The following is a 19672-nucleotide window of genomic DNA, read 5'->3' as shown; positions in this document are numbered from 1 at the left end:
TTTAGTGAGTCTGATGTTGTCAGACACTGATGCTGGACGAGAAGGCCTGGCTCACAATCTCTGTTCTAGTTCATCCTAAAGTTGTTAAATGGGGTTGTGGTCAGGGCTCTCTGAGGGCCAGCCAAGTTCTTCCACACCAAACTCACCCAGCCAGGCCTTTATGGAGCTGCTTTGTGCACTGGGGCTCAGTCATGCTGGAACAGGAAAGGTTCTTCCCCAAACTGTTCCCACAAAGTTAGAAGCATGCAATTGTCCAAATTGACTTAGTACTGAAACATTAAGATTCTCTTCACTGGAACTAAGGGTCCTAGACCAAGCCCTGATAAAAAAAGCCCCATATCATTACTCCTCCTCCACCAAACTTTACAGCTAGCACAGTGCGGTCAGGCAGGTAATGTTCTCCTGGCATTCGGTAAACCCAGATTCATCCATTAGACTGACCAATAGAGAGGCATGACTCATCAATCCCACAGAATACATTTCCACTGCTCCAGAGTCCAGTGGTGGCGCTTTACACCACTCCAGTCGACACTTGGCATTGTACATTTTGATCATAGGCTTGTGTGCAGCTGCTAAGCTCCAGATGCAGTTCTTTCATTTATGTTGATTCCAACTCTTTCAGCTGACAGGGGCAGATCTAGCAGGACAAAAATTTCACAAACTGACTTGGGGCAGGGCAGTACGATCTTACTGCCACTGTTTGTCTGCAGTGGTTGGCAGATCTTGTGGTCATTGTAGGAGGTTTCCCCTCAGCTCAGTGCGACTGTAGTTCTAGGGTTCTACCCTTTGGTGCCTCTGGTTGCATGGGTGGTGGTCATCCTTGCTCCATCCTGGCCTCTTTGGGGGTTACTGTCACACCACCCTCTGACCCTGTAGTTCATACCACTCAGCACACCGAGCCATTTCCAAGTTCAATTTTCCAGAATTCCCTGGGCAAAAACACAACACCTCACCCCACAGCTATCACTCAATCACAAACAATTCTCAACTTCATCATCTCCAGAAGACTGAATTGTTACACCTAGACCTAATCATATCATCACTAAAAACTGTATCCACACTCACTTTGCATTACCTTGCTTACTAGAGCGTAATGAACTTTTTTGCTCTTGTGCTTTGACCCTTTTTTGTACTTTTGTCCCAGTGTTTTCAATCTGCGTTTGGTCCTTTACTATTCTCTTGATGTCCCTTCAGTTTGATAATCCTCTTTTTCTGACCCTCACCTGTTTTCTGACAACATGATTGGATTGTTCTTTTTCCTGTAAAGTCTCAAAGTGTTATTTTTTTTGTGTCTTCTGAGTCTTTATTATTATTATTGTATTTTTATTGTTTTTTCAACAATAAACACACAAATACAGAACAAAAGACAGATACATCAACAAACACTCTTAAGCCCCTTAGCCCACCCTATCGCTATTCTAGCTAGCATGCTGCTAAGCTCCAGATGCAGTTCTTTCATTTATGTTGATTCCAACTCTTTCAGCTGACAGGCGCAGATCTAGCAGGACAAAAATTTCACAAACTGACTTGGGGCAGGGCAGTACGATCTTACTGCCACTGTTTGTCTATTGGGATTACAAGGCTAAATGCTTAATTATAACCACCTGCTAGCAATTTGTGTGGTTGAAACACCTAAACTCAATAATTATGAGCGGAGTCCCAATACTTCTGTCTATATAGTGTATGATGTAGTATATGGATGAGATGATTGTTGATACTGATTGTTCATTTTCACTATTAAAGTCACAGTGTCTCAGGAAAATATCTGAGAATAAGTTAAATATGCATTTCATGAGCTAACATTGCATACATAAATAATAGTGAACTATAGTGTAAAAACTGGAACACAGAGCAAAAAGTAAACAATATGTACTTACAATTGTCAGTTGTAATACCCGCCGTCACCACCAGTGGTTTTGGACTGTTTCTGGATCGGATTTCGGTTTTTGTGTGATTTGAGTAAACGGGTATCATGGATTCCAATCAGTCTGGAGAATCTTTCTTACAAGAACATTGCTGTTTTTTTTGTATTAATTTTACATTTGCACATGGTGTGCATATTCATTATCCTAAATAATTTTGAATGGTAAAATTATAGTTTATTTTTATTCTAATGCATTTATCATTAGCTTAAAATGTTTGATTAAATCTATAAAAATGTACTCCAGTCTGATTAATGGTGTTCAAATCATTTTACTGTTAAGGTGCTTCAAGATGAAAACATTAAATAATACATTCTAAATCATAATGGGACGACTTTCCCCTAGCCATCACCACGATCTACGTTGACATAGTCCTCATCCGACTCATCCGAGTCATCCGAATTCTCTCTCTGGTGGACAGTGGCTTCTGCATTTTCATAATCATTTTCAGAGTCTGTCTCCATCTCCACGTGGGTAGTCTTGTGTGTTTTTTCAGGACCTACAGAATAAATGCTTCAGTACACATTTACTGATATATAAAACTAATTTGTCAAGAAATAATTGCTGCTAATTTTTTACTTTTGCTAATTTTAAAGACCACACTTACTTATTTAATTTCCAGATGTATTAGCCATTTTTCAGTATAACGAATAAAAAGCACAAGAAATTAAATTATACAGAAGACTCAACAATCATACAAACCCATTTGGGACGCTGTGCAATGTAAATAAAAACAGAATTGAATGATGTGCAAATCAATTAAACCCTATATTAATTATATATAGTGGAAAGACAACATACAAAATTGTTTCTTTTGAAAAATATATGCCAATTGTGAATTTGATTACAGCAATACATTTAAATAAAAGTTGAGAGGGAGGCAACAAAAGACTAAGTTATGCAGTGCTAAGGAAAACACCTGGTGGAACATTTCACTACTAATTAAAATGGTTGGGTATAAAAGAGCATCTCAGAGAGGCAAAGTCATTCAGAAGTTAAGATGAGGAGGGGTTCACCACTCTGTGAAAGACTACACCATCAAATAGTGCAACAATTCAAGAATAACATTTCTCAACATAAAATAGCAAAGAACTTTTGCTTTTCATCATCTATGGTACAAAATAACATTAAAAGACTCAGAGAATCTGGAGAAATCTCTGTCTGTAAAGGACAAGGCTGAAACCCATTGGTTGGGGTGATCTTTGGGCCTTCAGGCAGCACTGCATTAAAAACAGACATGATTCTGTAGTGGAAATCATTGCATGAGCACTTCTGAACACTGCTGTCTTTGAAAACAGTTCATCACTGCATCCACAAATGCAAGTTAAACTCTACCATGCAAAGAAAAACCACATATAAACAGGATCCAGTAATGCTACCACCTTCTCTGGGCCTGAGCTCATTTAAAGTTGACTGAGGTGAAGTGGAAAACTGTCCAAAATCTATTTGAATTTTTTTCTTTGGAAATCATGTATGCCACGTCCTCTGGACTGATAAGGCGATAAAACATCCAGCTTGTTCTCAGACCCATCAAAAAAATATGATGCATTATGAAACAAAAAATATGACCAAGGAGACCCTGAACTGTTGAGCAGCTGAAATCTTATATTATGGGAAAACCATTTCACTTTCAAAAAAGAGCAGTAGGTGTAGGTCCCAAACAGGGTGGTACAATGTTTACTGTGTCGTCGCTTTATGTTCAAGCTTCTATTTTTCTCACTTTCTGTTTCTCAAAGAATCTCAGAACAAGAGATTGACAGCCCCAGAGTCCAGACCTCAACACCACTGCAAGTGTTTGATCACTTCAGAAAATGATAAACCAACTTCTAAGACTGAACTTTGGAGGCAAGTCTGCAGACTCTTTGAGGAACTGAAAATGAGTCTCCTGAAAAGAATGGAGGCTATAATAAAGGCAGAGTGGACACACAAAATATTGAAACATCTGATATTATATTAGAAATAATATTTAAATTACATCAAATTGTCTTCTGTATAATTTTCTGCTCTTCTTCTTCTTCTTCTTTCGGCTGCTCCCTTCAGGGGTCGCCACAGCGGATCATCTGCCTCCATCTTGCCCTATCCATTGCCTCCTCTACTTTCACACCAACCATCTCCATGTCCACCTTCACTACCTCCATAAACCTTCTCTGAGGTCTACCTCTTCTCCTTCTACCCGGCAGCTCCATCTCCAACATTCTTTGACCAATATATCCACTATTTGTCCTCAACACATGTCCAAACCATCTCAACCTGGCCTCTCTGGCTTTATCTCCAAACTGCTCCACCTTCACTGTCTCTCTGATCTGCTCATTTTTAATCTTGTCCATCCTTGTCACTCCCAACGAAAATCTCAGCATCTTCATCTCCGCCACCTCCAGCTCAGTCTCCTGTCTTTTAGACAGAGCCACAGTCTCCGAACCATACATCATAGCAGGACGCACTACTGTCTTGTAAACCTTCCCTTTCACTCTTGCTGCTATCTTTCTGTCACACATCAGCCCTGACACCCATCTCCACCCACTCCATCCTGCCTGCACCCTCTTCTTCACCTCTTTTCTACACTGTCCATTGCTCTGGATGGTTGACCCAAGATATTTGAAGTCATCCACCTTTACAACCTCTACTCCTTGCATCTTCACCTTTCCACCTGCCTCCCTCTCATTCACACACATGTATTTCGTCTTGTCTCTACTGACCTTCATTCCTCTCCTCTCCAGTGCAAACCTCTACCTCTCCAGATTCTCTTCCACCTGCTCTCTACTCTCACCACAGATTACAATGTCATCTGCAAACATCATGGTCCATGGAGCCTCCTGCCTGACCTCATCTGTCAACCTTTCCATCACCATTGCAAACAAGAAGGGGCTCAAAGCTGATCCCTGATGTAACCCTACCTTCACCTTCAAACCATTTGTCACTCCAAATGCACACCTCACCACTGCCTCACTATCCTCATACATGTCCTGCACCACCCTAACATACTTTTCAGCTACACCTGACTTCCTCATACAGTACCAAAGGTCCTGTCTTGGCACCCTATCATATGCCTTCTCTAGATCCACAAAGACACAATGTAGCTCCTTCTGACGTTCTCTGTACTTCTCTACCAACACTCTCAACGCAAAAATTGCATCTGTGGTACTCTTTCTGGGCATGAAACCAAACTGCTGCTCACTGATCTGAACCTCTCGCCTTAGCCTTGCTTCAACAACTCTTTCCCATACCTTCCTGGTGTGGCTCATCAACTTTACACCTTTGTAGTTACTGCAGGGGACCAAAAAAAATGGGGACCAATACATTGCTTCTCCACTCATCAGGCATCCTCTCACTCTCCAGGATTTTGTTAAACAACCTGGTTAAAAAGTTCACTGCCTTCTCTCCTAAACATCTCCATACCTCCACAGGTATGTCATCTGGACCAACTGCCTTTCCATTCTTCATCCTTTTTAAAGCTGCCCTCACTTCCACCTTACTAATTCTCTGCACTTCCTGATCCACTATCTCTCCCCCACTATCTCTCTCTCTCGTTTTCCTCATTCATTAGTTCTTCAAAGTACTCCTTCCATCTACTCATCACTCTCTGTTCACTCACTAGTACATTTCCCTCTCTATCCTTTATCAGCCTAACCTGCTGTACATCCTTTCCAGCTCTATCTCTCTGTTTAGCCAAACGATACAAGTCCTTTACTCCTTCTTTACTGTCCAGCCTCTCATACAGCTCATCATAGGCCTGAGCCTTTGCCTTTGCCACCATTCTTTTTGCTATGCAACTAGCCTCACGGTACTCCTGCCTACTTCCTTCATCTCTCTGGTTATCCCACTTTTTCTTAGCTGCCTTCTTCTTCTGAATACTCTCCTGGACTTCCTCATTCCACCACCAACTTTCCTTGTCTTCTTTCCTCTGACCAGACGAAACACCCAACACATTCTTGCCAGTTTCTCTCACCACCTTAGCTGTATTTTCCCAGTCCTCAGGTAGCTCCTCACTGCCCCCAAGGGCCTGTTGCAATTTTTCCCAAAACTGCCTGCAACCATCCTCCTCCTTCAGCTTCCACCATCTAATCTTTGGCTCTGTCTTCACTCTCTTCCTCTTCTTTGTTTCTAATCTCATTCTACAGACAACCACCCTATGATGCCTTGCTACACTTTCCCCTGGCACCACTTTACAATCTCCAATCTCCTTTAGGTGGCATCTCCTGCTAAGGATATAATCCACCTGTGTGCACCTCCCTCCACTCTTGTATGTCACCCTGTGTTCTTCCCTCTTCTGAAAATACATGTTCACCATATGATGACCTTATGATCCTGTCTGACACTCTCTTTCCATCCATAAGTCTTTTCACAAGCTGTTCCTTTAGGATTATCCCTACTCCATTTCTCTTCCTCTCTACACCATGATAGAACAGTTTGAATCCACCTCCAATGTTCCTGGCCTTGCTTCCTTTCCAGCTGGTCTCCTGGACACACAGAATATCTACCTTCCTTCTCTCCATCATGTCTGCAAGCTCTCTGCCTTTACCAGTCATTGTCCCTATGCTCAGAGTCCCTACTCTAAGCTCCACACTCCTGCCTTTCCTTCTCTCTCGCTGCCTTCTAATCCGCCTTCCTCCTCTCCTCTTTGATGCTCTTTGACCTCTTTGTCGTTGTTAACCCGGGCCTCGACCGATCTGATACGGCAATCATATTTGTTATCCACTTGAAAGTTGGCACAAGTTTTACGCCGGATGCCCTTCCTGACGCAACCCTCACTGACCCGGGCCTCACCGGCACCAGAAGTACACAAAGTCCACCCCTAATGGCTGGTTATATTTTATATTAAATAAATTAAATATTATATATATATATATATATATATATATATATATATATAATATAAATGAACGGGTAATGTATGTATGTATATATGTATGTACATGGTATATATTTTCTGTCTCAAACTGGATCTTTGAAATGTTTTATTTTGCTTTACTATTCTATCAACTTTATTTAAAGTTTCACACTTACAGTCACTGCACACTGACATTTTCTCCACACCAGCATCTACATTGATGTAGTCGTCATCATTGACATCTGAATCTTCTTTCTCTGAAATAATTGTCTGTGGTTTTTCATAGTCATCTTCATCATCGATCTCATTCCTCATAGAGATTCTCGGGTTGGTGTATTTGGCACCTGCAAAATATATGTGTCAAAACACCTTTACTGAAATATTAAAAATGTAACTTTATATTCTGAGTTTAACGAGAATCAAAAAAGTTTAATTTAAGAGTAAATGTCAAATTGAGATCAATTCACATTAGATCACTGTATGTGTTTATATCTTGCTACTATTCTGGAGATTTTACATGAATCTTTTCACCTTCATTATTATTGCCCAGTTCCAATTTTTCTGTGTGCATATCTACATTAACATAGTCCTCATCAGAAACATGTGAATCTTCTCTCTGGAGAAAAACATCTTCTGCATTTTCATAATCATCATCCATCTCATTTCTCACTCCAATAATACTGTGAGTGGTTTCAAAACCTAAAAAAAGAACTGTGTTAAAATTCACTCACCAGAATATAAAATATGTAATTGGTTAACCAGATTTACAGCAGCACACTTCTCAACATCAAACTTCATCATTTTATGAGTGATGTGAAAATACAAATGGATTTGGAACATAAAGTGCTCACCTTCACTATCCATGTTTGCATCTTCTGTGATCTGTGTTTTTTCCCTATTGTATTTGTTTGTGAAGTAAATGATGATTGGCATTAATATGAGTAACAGTCCTGTTGCCACTCCAGAAATGATGAAGGGAGTCAGTGATGCTAAAAACATTCTTTCTTTAAAAAGAGAACATCGAAGCATTACCAAATCAAAGATTTAGAGAAATTTTTTAGCAAATAAAATGCAAAATACAGCCTTGCAAAACTTCAATGAGCGTTTGATGAATCCTGAATTCACTTCCTTGCTCTTTTGACAGCACCGAATTCTGTTACATGGCATATATAGAGGCAGCAGGATGCATGTAAGCTTTTTTAAAGTTCATGTTAAAATTAGGGGTAGCTGAACAGGCAGTGTCAAAAACTGAAAATGGTTCCACAAGGAGAAAAATCAAAAGCTTTCAGGTGAACTACAGTAGGAACAAAAATCAACACAACAAATGAACTGACAAACGCAAGAAGAATTGAGATACAAATCTGCACAAGAAACAAAGTAACAAAGACCATATGATTGTTGTCAGAACAAACTGTATACCTCAAAATGGAAATTTTAGAGGTGAAGAGAAAAAAACATTCTTAACTTGGAAAGGAAGTTAATGTAACAAGATTTGGTCCCATTTTATATTAAGTGTCTTTAATAACTGTGTAGTTAGATGTGAAGAACATATACAACCAGACTGTAACTACCAATGATTTTGTCACTGTTGCAGATGGATTACAGAAGAACACCTTATGTAATTACACAAGTGTATTGTAATAGTAACAGCCTATTCTCTTTTACGTAATTACACAATGGTAATAATAAAAGTAATTACTTTTGTAATTACTTTTGTAATCAGAAGAGAATCTGGAGAGGTGGAGGTTTGCACTGGAGAGGAGAGGAATGAAGGTCAGTAGAGACAAGATGGAATACATCTGTGTGAAAGAGATGGAGACAGGTGGAAAGGTGAAGATGCAAGGAGTAGAGGTCGTAAAGGTGGATGACTTCAAATATCTTGGGTCAACCATCCAGAGCAATGGACAGTGTAGAAAAGAGGTGAAGAAGAGGGTGCAGGCAGGATGGAGTGGGTGGAGATGGGTGTCAGGGCTGATGTGTGACAGAAGGATAGCAGCAAGAGTGAAAGGGAAGGTTTACAAGACAGTAGTGCGTCCTGCTATGATGTATGGTTTGGAGACTGTGGCTCTGTCTAAAAGACAGGAGGCTGAGCTGGAGGAGGCGGCGATGAAGATGCTGAGATTTTCATTGGGAGTGACAAGGATGGACAAGATTAGAAATGAGCAAAGAATGTTGGAGATGGAGCTGCCGGGTAGAAGGAGAAGAGGTAGACCTCAGAGAAGCTTTATGGATGTAGTGAAGGTGGACATGGAGATGGTTGGTGTGAAAGTAGAGGAGGCAATGGATAGGGCAAGGTGGAGGCAGATGATCCGCTGTGGCGACCCCTAAAGGGTGTAGCCGAAAGAAGAAGAAGACTTTTGTAAGACTGGAGCAGCAGTTTTTTCTGTTTTTTTTTTTCAGCCATAACCGGAAATCTGTAATAATTTACATTAGGACATTGTTTACACTATATCTGCCAGCTTTCCTAACATTTAGCCAGCATTTATGTCGCTAGTGCTGTGACACAGTAACCAGTTTCTGCTGCAAACCAGTCTGTAATGAGACAGAACAGGAGATGCTCTCTTGTCTTAACATGTAACATTCATGACATTAATTAAATGTGTTGCATTTTCCCCAATGCAATGTCTATATTACACACAGTACCTACATAACGACTACACAGGAACTGCCCATTTATTATAAAGTGTAACTTTAATAAACTTTAACAGTACAGAAAAGTTCCATTGTAGAAGTTTAGTTACATGAGGCAAAACTGAAGTTGATACACATGTGTAATTATATAGGCCGTACATCTGTAATCCATTTGTAACATTCACTAAATCATAATTAGTTACAATGTGGTTGCATATGTTTTTCATGTGTAATTATATAGTTATTAGGGACATTAAATACAAAGTGGGACCCAAGATTTTTTTTGCAAGAACTTTTTCTGTTGTTCTGTTTATTGTGAAAGGAATGCATCATGCAAATTGGCACTGGAATTTCAAAATTATGCAAATTAGTAAAAAAACAACAAAAATGGAAATGTTTTGTGTGGCAGAGACAAAATACAGGTGGGTGACAAATTAAAGGAAACCCTGAATGACAAGTAGAGAAACATCCTGAGTGCATCTTTCCAGAAAGCTGTACTGCACCAGTCTACCATGCTCTGTAGCATGTGTAAAAATGCTGAACAGTTGCATTTAAAGTTTGAGCTTCAAAGACTGCCCAACTGACACCCAGTGCTTCAAAAGTAACAGAGTGACATCTATATTTAGAATCTGTGGTAAAGATATCAGTAAATAGCAGAAGAAACTGTGTCAAAGAGCACACTAAGTGAGCATCAAGCTCATGTGATATTGAAGCATAACCGTTCTTTAGATTACTGAGCATATCAGCACAGGTACACAGTTGTTGTAATACATGTAGAATGTGGTTTGTTATTGTCTTGCTGAAATAATCAAGGCATTCTCTGAAAATAAGCATATGTTACCAAAACATGCATATATCATTCAGCATTAATGGTACCTTTACAAATGTGCTCATCACCCATTTCATATGCACTAGTGTAACCTATACCATCATGAATACTGGCTTTTGAACTGTACACTGATAACAAGCTGAGAGGTCTATAGCCTGGAGAACACAGCGTCCATAATTTACAAAAAGAAATTGAAATGTTGATTCATTAGACTACTGGACACTTTTCCACTTCCCCTCAGTCCATTTTAAATGAGCTCAGGCCCAGAGAAGTGGCAGCATTTCTGCATCCTGTTTATATTTGGTTTAAGAGTTTTAATTAGCATTTGTGGATGCAGTGATGAACTGTTTTCACAGACAGTGCTTTTCAGAGGTGTTCCAGAGCCCATGCAGTGATTTCCACTACAGAATCATGTCTGTTTTTAATTCTTATGGCATTAAAATGATGATCACGTCCAGCAAATACCTTTTTGGCCTTGTCCCTTACAGACAGAAATTTCTCCAGATTCTCTGAGTCTTTTAATGTTATTTTGTACCATAGATGATGAAAAGCAAAAGGTCTTTGCTAATTTTTGTTGAGACACATTTTTCTTGAATTGTTGCACTATTTGATTGTGCAGTCTTTCACAGAGTGGTGAAAAATATGGTTTAAATGATCTGCACATCACTGCATTTTGTTTTTATTTACTTTTTCACAGCGTTCCAACAGCGTTCTTTTTGGAAATGGGGTAGTCCATTACGAAAAAACAAATGACTGTCTGAGAGGTCATGGGTGTAAAAACCATCAGTACAGGTCTCAGAGATGTGGGGGAAAAGCAACATGGTCAGATGAATCATATTTCATCATGCTGTCCACAAATGCAGCATACACTGAGAGAATGGTCCACACCTGAATGCTTGACCCCTACAGTTTGGAGTTTAGTGACCGTCAGAGCTTTCAGAGCATTCTGCTGGTCACTTTTCCCCTTAGGTTAATGATCAACAACCCATCACCTAGAGATCTACTTTTCTTCATTGTTTAGTTTCAAACGACGTCTATCATGCAGCCCATTTGTGTCACAATTGGCCACTCCCGGTCCTCCATGTGCTTTTGTTTTGTTTTGGTCTCATCCATGTGATTCCTTGTTTTGTTTCTTCCGAGTCCTGCCCCCTTGTTTCCAAACCCTGCCCCTTATTGTGTTAACCACCTGTGTCTTCTTAACCCTGTTGTATTTAAGCCCTGTGTTTTCCTCTGTCAGGTTGCTGGTCTTTGTTTGGTCTGTGTATTGTAGTGTTTGCATTATATTGTTTGGTGTTATATCTTCTGGCCTCTGGCTTATTTTCTGTCCTCTGTTCTGGTGTTTATCCTGTGTTTCTTTTTGTCATGTCTGTGCCCCGATCTATCTGTGTTGGCTCTCTGACCCTGGACCATTTTGACCCTGATATTGGATTTGCCCTTAATAAATTTTTCTTATCTCAGCACATTCATCTCTGTTCAAGGCTGGTGTAATGAAGGGCGCTGACTGCTCTGCCACATCCCATCTGTCTGCATACACAACTGCATCATTGATGTCCAACTGCATCATTGATGTCAAGCACCAGATTTACTAAACATTTATTGTGAAAATGTCAGCTGCTATTTAGGCTGTTTCAACAGATTATGATAAATGGACCATAAAACTGTCTCAGTATTATTTTAAATTGAATCTTGTATTAATCCATCCATCCATCCATCCATCCATCCATTTTGTAAGCCGCTTCTCCGTCAGGGTCGCGGGGATCTTGTATTAATATATGATGAAAATTAATTAATTAATTAATTTTTCTTTCTCCTGTTAAGTTATTTGTGTGGAGATATGATGTTTTGTTCCCCAAGCAATAGTTTTTAAATACTGTCACTGTTTTTATTTTTTAACTTGCATACAGTTGTATGTGATCCGTGCTTCCAGGCTCAGGTTCTATAACTACCATTGTAAATTAAATATGTATAAAACCTTTAAAAGAAGTCTCACATAATGTAAGAGTCAATTAAAGTATTGACTTATATCCATATATTGAATCCATATATCCATATATACGTATACCCGTTAGCAACCTTTATTTTTAAGAGTGTAAAGCTCTGCTGGTATATCAAATATATTAATCCATTTTGATTCAGTGAAAAGGACACTTACCAGACAGTGAAGCACTAAGCAAACTGGAAACTGAAATTAAGGAAAAATATATAATAATTTGTAGCTGAAAATCACGTAATTTGACATAGTGATATATCATTAAGTTGTCATATGCTGATCAAGATGGACTTTTGTTAATCATTTTCTCCAGTGCATGTTCCAGTTACCAAAGTGGTGTGAGGAAAGTCTGAAATATCGATAGGACCGGGGAAATGTGTGCTGTGGTCAGATGCAGTCAGTGGTCATATTTTAGCTTGTTTTTGGGAAAAAATGGATATCGAGTTTTTGTCAAAGATGAAAGGGACCATTCAGACTGTTATCAGTGAAAGGTGCCAAAAATGGCATTAGTGACTCGCTTATGCCTGAAGGTTTCATTGATGTGGAGGCACATCGCTGTTGTCAGATTGTCAGTTGTCATCAAATATCATGATGAATGGACCAAAAGAAATGGCCCAAAATTACTTGGAAAAAACTCTGGTTCCATTGACTTATGTTAAAACAAAGGTGTTTTTCCTTCTCCTGTAAAGTTGCCATTTTGCAGATTCAAGGTTTTGTTATGACAGCAGTGATATATTGAGATTTTAGAGGGGCCTATACTGCCATCAAGATGGCGTCTTTCCCCAGGAAGTTCATGGTCATTTCAGCAAGACAGTGCCAGGACTCATTCTGCATGTGCTTGACTACCCTGCCTGCCATCCAGATCTGTCTATTAGTGAAAATATATGGCACATCATGAAGAGGAGAATCAAACAATGATGACCATGGACTGCTGAGCAGCTGAAGTCTTGTATCATGCAAGAATGGGCAAAAATGCTGATGCTCGCTATATTTAGCTCATGTATCTGTCAGTTTGCACATTCTTTCTGGTTTCCTTGGTATTGACATGTGCATTTAATTAAAAACTGCTAAATTAAATGGGGTTAGAAAGGGTCACCATGTTACTATTATAGCATCTTATTAAAAGATATTAAAAAGAGTTTTTCCATACCTGAGCAAGTAACACCAGCATCTTCATCATGACTGCAGTTGCGCTTTTGAACTTTATTATGAGAGCATTCTGTGATGATGTTCTCTGGTCCAGAGCAACGAACATTAATCAGATATATAGGCCCACTTCCCTTACCGAAGCTGGCACTGCCATTAGCGCCGACCGGTTTGCCACAACCCAGCTCTCTGCACACGACCTCTGCATTAGTAATGTTCCAGCCATCATTACACACTGATCCCCACTGGCCAGTAACATTGACCTCCACTCTACCAGAGCAGGTGCCACGGCCATTGACAAGTCTTATGTTTACAGAATCTGAGAAAAACAAACAGGCTTTATCACACATAAGAATTATACCCCTGGCATAATTTTTATAGATGTGTTCCCTAAAAGATGCTTTCTTTAAAATAAAGTTGCAAAAATGGCTCCTTGGAGTTATGCAACTGCTGGTTCTATAACTACCATTGTAAATTGAATGTGTATAGAACCTTTAAAGAAGTCTCACATAATGTAAAAGTCCTACACCAATTAAAGTGTAAAGCTCTGCTGGGATATCAAATATATTAAATCCACTTTGACTCAGTGAAAAGGACACTTACCAGACAGTGAAGCACTAAGCAAACTGGAAACTGAAATAAAAGAAAAATATATAATAATTTGTAGCTGAAAATCACATAATTTGACATAGTGATATATCATTAAGATGTCATATGATTGTCAAGATGGACTTTTGCTAATCCTCTTCTATAGTGCATGTTCAATTTACCAAAGTGATGTGAGGAAAGTCTGAAATATTGACATTTTACATGTTCAAGGATACATTCAGAAACTGTCCTCCACAGGGACTGGGGCTATGAAGTTCATTTTCATTAATTGGACTAGCTGGATAAGAGATCATTCTGGCTGTTAGGGACACATACACCGATCAGGCATAACATTCTGACCACCTTCTTGTTTCTATGCTCATTGTCCATTTGATCAGCTCCACTTACTGTATAGGTGCACTTTGTAGTTCTACAGTTACAGACTGTAGTCCATCTGTTTCTTTGATATTAGCCCCTTTTTACCCTGTTCTTCAGTGGTCTGGACCTTCATAGACCCTCACAGAGCAGGTAGTATTTGGGTGGAGGATCATTCTCAGCACTGCAGTAACACTGACGTGGGGGTGGTGTGTTAGTGCGTGTTGTGCTGGTGCAAGTGGATCAGACACAGCAGTGCTGCTGGAGGTTTTAAACACTGTCCATTCACTGTCCACTCTATTAGACACTCCTACCGTATCGGTCCACCTTCTAGATGTAAAGTCAGAGATGATAGCTCATCTGCTGCTGCACAGTTTGTGTTGATCATCCTCTAGTTCTTCATCAGTGGTCACAGGACGCTGCCCACAGGACACTGTTGGCTGGATATTTTTGGGTTGGTGGACTATTCTCAGTCCAGCAGAGACACTGAGGTATTTAAAAACTCTACCACACCACCACCACATCAGTGTTACTGCAGTGCTGAGAATGATCCACCACCCAAATAGAACCTGTTCTGAGAAGGTCCATGGGGGTCCTGACCACTGAAGAACAGGGTAAAAGGGCTAACAAAGTGTCAGAGAAACAGATGGACTACAGTCTGTAACTGTAGAACTAAAGTGCAGCTATACAGTAAGTGGAGCTGATAAAATGAACAATAAGCGTAGAAACAAGAAGGTGGTCATAATGTTATGCCTGATTGCTGTAGGCACCATCAAGAAGACCAGAGTCACTGCAGAGAAAACAACAATGGAGCTTTCATTTTGTAGGATGGATAAAATGTTTTACGTGGTTCTTAAACCAATCTTTTAAAAAGCAACAAACAGGGTTCCACTATTGCCACAGTTGGAAGAACGCTGTAGTGCAAAACAAATCAGCCTAAACAACAAACAGCCCTAACACTTTAGACATTGAGCTTATTATGCACATATAAAAACAACATAAATCTCCACCTATGATAGGAAAGGAGTAGCCAGTGACAAGTGGCAGTCTTTAATCTGCAGTTAAAGTTCCTGTGTAGTAAGGAAACGGCTGTGGGTAAAAGCTCTCACACAGCCGTGTTCAGGGTTATGTTTAAGATAGATCAGTTGTTATGCAAGGTAAATGACGTGTATTCAAACATGTATTCAAACTTGAAATTTCTTGTTTAAATCTCCAAGCTTGCCAGGTTTTTTGAGGCATGAGTTTTTCAACTGTGTCTAGGCCTCACTATAAGTACTCGTCTTTAGGCCTCATACAAGTATATGTGTAGGTGGAACAAGCTGTCAAAGTAAGAGACAAAGCCAAATGGCATTAAACCTAAAAAATAAATGTTGGACTAATATGGTAATAAACCAACAAGAATTCAGCAAGCCATAAACATCTAATAGAAACCTGATATATCATGAATTTCATTCCAAATAGTGGAATATGCATTTTAAAAATTTGGTAATAAAGACATTTTAAAATAAGGCACCCATGCCAACACACTCCCATACTACACCTTTTATATGTTAAGATTTAGCAGATGTAAATCATATCGTTGCTGCTGAGACAAAACCAAAATTTTTTTTTAATTTCCAACTTTTTTTTTTGGTTGTTTTTTTGATGTGATGCTAGCTGGCCTATACGTTTAAAATTTTACGATGCTTGGACCTACAGAACAGCTCCACAATTGCCTGAAAAAAGCCTGGCCGCATACAGTTTCTCTCTTTAGGACCAGCTCTTGAGAGAATTTGCTGTGAGCTGAATTATTACTGAATATCAATAAAACCAGAATAAACGGCCCTTTTACTGCATACCAAACTTTTCACTCTTTCTGCTTTTCACGCTGTGCCTCTGATACATGTGCACGGACACTTTGCTCGGATACAGACAGAAGTAGCAGGAAAACAAATTAAAGTTTCGATCTCTGTTTAAAACGAGTAATAAAGCCAAATTTATTCGATCACCTGTTGTACTCCTATGAAATGGTAAATCATTCTTGATTTCTGTTAGTAAGGAAAGTTATTTATACAGTTCAGATCAGCACTCAGCTGGTGTTCTGATGAATTGTGCTATTTTTGTCCAAACATCCTACATTTACAGGTATAGCTCTACATAAAATTGTATGTAGGATATTTTGGCAGACTAAGTCACCCAAAGCTGAAGTCAGGTTCTTATTTACTTCTTGTTCAAAGTTTCCCCTTTCACCTTAAATGGTGCAGCAGTTCCTTCTAGTTCCTCAGTCCAGTTAATTGTAGTTAATCTTTGACTATTTTCTGCTGTATTTTTAGCTATTCTACCTATTTTATGTGGCCATGTAATATCACTTCTCCCTACAATATTCATTGTTACTGTAATATGTAACATACGCTGTAACATTGTTCAAGGTACTAAATGTGGTTCAGGTCAATGAGAACTCCCAAGTCCCAAGAACTTCCGCGTTTCAGATATAACATAAGCTACAAGACAGGCCAACTAACGTTATCCAGTGCATGTTGTCATACAACCTAATTACTTAACAACAAGCACATATTTGATGGTATGTCGTATGTCATTGCTGCTAATGGTTTTTATTTTCTCTGGGTCCTCGTGGCTGTTGCCATCAAATGGTTCTTGCCAGTTTAACCTCGAGCTTTAATGTTCTCCAAAAGGGTGCGGTGTAACAATAATAATAATAATAATAATAATAATAATAATACCAAACAACGCATAAAGAACAGATATGGTTATTAGTACAATGTAAGATTCAAAGCTACCATCACATAATATTCACTGTTTACAGTATATTTCCATATACAGTATATGGAAATACAGCTAAGGAAAACCATTACAATAAATACAAATAATATTAATACAATAAGTGATTTTGGGTGTGTCAGTGTGTTTATTTAACTATCTGCTGCCCTCTCCTCAAAGAATCCATTATTATTTGTAGGTGTCATCATCATTATGTGAAATCAGGTGCAACTTAGAGAATTTAATACATCCATGTTATGACTGGGGACGTCCAGAAGAAATCTAAAACCAAACTTTGTTCTTTGCACTAGCTCAGAACAAATAAACTTTTTTTTCTGAAAACAAAAAAAATGTTATATTTTACAGCAATGAGGTTTGTTTGCTTTGATTTAAAGGATTTTTCCAAGCAAAAAGCAAAGATAAACATATTTCTGAGATAAATAGGCTCTAACAACATGCCTGGATGCCAAAGACTTTTGCACAGCGGCCAAAACCTTGTCCTAAAGTTCTAATGGAATGCATAGTTATTCAAGTGGGAATGGGGTTCAGCCTCCCAACCCCAAACTAGCAAACAAGTAAACAAGCAAACAAAAACAAAAAACAACTATGCACTAACCAGCAAGGTACTTAAGTAATCTTATTAATATTGCTATGAAATACATATGAAGTAAAGTCAAAACTGAAATTTACCTAACATGATCGTGAGAGGTGGTCTCAGCATCCTGGTCTTTAGATTCATGTTAAAGTCCTTATTTACCCTTGATTTGAACTATAGCGTGCCCAACTGCTGTCCTCCACCAGCTTCGCTCTAAAGTGCTAACAACTGTTTTAATGAGGCGTTAGAGGTGCAGTTCCAGCTTCCTCTGTCTTGTTTAAGTTCAAACGCAAAAGCCAAATGACCCCGAAAAATACTTTCATTTACTATCTTCTTACATTGCCAGTGTACAGGTCAATATAAGATTATGATGAGGGAACCAGCCTGCATCCCTCAAGCCATAATGTTATTGTTCACAACTTGTCCACTTACATGAAAATCAAGCAAGTATGTGTTCAAATCCATTTGACGTTTGGCTTTAATAAATTATTTAAATGTGTCTGTCATATAGCCTTTTCATATCATTTTGATTTAATGTTTGGTCTTGTTACTTATGATGATGATTGATAATGATTATTGTTGTAATACTTCATTAAGCATATCATCACTGTAGAGGCAAAACATGCTGCTTTTACTTTACTGCATAATTTGAAAACTCCAGCTGCTTATGAGAAATTCCATGGTGCACAGACCTGTAGAAATGGTCCACAATTACTTGGCAAAAATAAACTTACATTAACTTTCATTGAAAGTTAAGCATGTTTTTTCTTTCTCCTGTAAAGTTTTGGAGATACTTTTCCTACGACAGCAACGATATTCTGGTTCTGTCACTATTCTAATTAAATATCGACCTATTTTTCATTTATCATTCGAGCTGTGTGACTCTTCTTTACATACATAAACAGAAATAAACAGCACAGTGGAACCTTCTTAACACCTTAATCATGTACTGTTTCACAGTAGTGTGTGTGTGGTTTGGTGGCCTGCAGCTGCTACAGTCTGCTACAGTGAAAAAAAGTGGCTTAGTTTACATGATTCAAATGTCTACATCAGTTCCACACCAAATTATACCAAAACCAAACACTGTCTAATATATTTAGCTGTTTGAAAACGGTTTATTAAACTTTTAAATGTTGTGTTATAAAAGTGTGGAAAAGCATTCTCGGCTGGATTTACACAGTGAAACTTTTAAGCAACTTATTGCATGTAGTGAGTTGCCTGCAGCATAGTGACAGTTTTTTTGTGACAGTTTTTTTTTTTTTTTTAAGTTGCACACAACTCACTCCACTACTCCTCTAGTCAGCAAAAGTAGCAGCTCTTAGTTTTAATACTCATACTAATTAATACTGCATTACTCCTCATCTATGTTGTATTGTAGCTCTCACTGCCATTTTTATATACATTACACACACACACACACACACACACACACACACACAGGCCACTTTATTAGGTACTGTTCAGTACACCTGTTCAGGCATGTAGAGGTGCTCAAGACAACTTGCTGAAGTGCAGACCGAGCATCAGAATGGGGAAGAAAGGTGATTTAAGTGACTTTGAACGTGGCATGGCTGTTGGTGCCAGAGGGGCTGGTCTGAGTATTCCAGAAACTGCTGATCTACTGGGATGTTCACGCACAACCATCTCTAGGATTTACAGAGAATGGTCTGAAAAAGAGAAAATATCCAGTGAGCAGCAGTTGTGTGGATGAAAATGCCTTGTTGATGTGAGAGGTCAGAGGAGAATGGGCAGACTGGTTTGAGATGATAGAAAGGCAACAGGAACTCAAATAACCACTTGTTACAAGCAAAGAATGAAGAATACCATCTCTGAATGCACAACACATCGAACCTTGAAGAAGACGGGCTACAGCAGCAGAAGACCACACCGGGTGCCACTCCTGTCAGCTAAGAACAGGAAGCTGAGACTACAATCTGCACGGCTCACTGAAATTGGACGATAGAAGATTAGAAAAATGTTGCCTGGTCTGACGAGTCTTGATTTCAGCTGC

General features: G+C 39.0%; 1 protein-coding gene across 1 annotated transcript; it reads right to left on the bottom strand.

The window, feature by feature from the left end:
• Positions 1-1351: 1351 nt before the first annotated feature.
• LOC108444007 (scavenger receptor cysteine-rich type 1 protein M130) lies at positions 1352-17853 on the bottom strand. The gene is made up of 7 exons (XM_017724956.2): positions 17757-17853; positions 13950-13979; positions 13351-13665; positions 7602-7754; positions 7282-7449; positions 6927-7094; positions 1352-2421 (listed from the first exon to the last, which is right to left on the bottom strand). Exons 1-7 carry the CDS (start codon positions 17803-17805, stop codon positions 2264-2266), a joined length of 1041 nt encoding a protein of 346 aa, XP_017580445.2. The 5' UTR covers positions 17806-17853; the 3' UTR covers positions 1352-2263.
• Positions 17854-19672: the final 1819 nt, after the last annotated feature.

Source organism: Pygocentrus nattereri, chromosome 14 (assembly GCF_015220715.1).
Source record: "Pygocentrus nattereri isolate fPygNat1 chromosome 14, fPygNat1.pri, whole genome shotgun sequence".
NCBI classification, from domain to species: Eukaryota; Metazoa; Chordata; class Actinopteri; order Characiformes; family Serrasalmidae; genus Pygocentrus; species Pygocentrus nattereri.
Note: the sequence above shows the minus strand (reverse complement) of the source record. Positions and strands in the feature narration are given on the sequence as shown.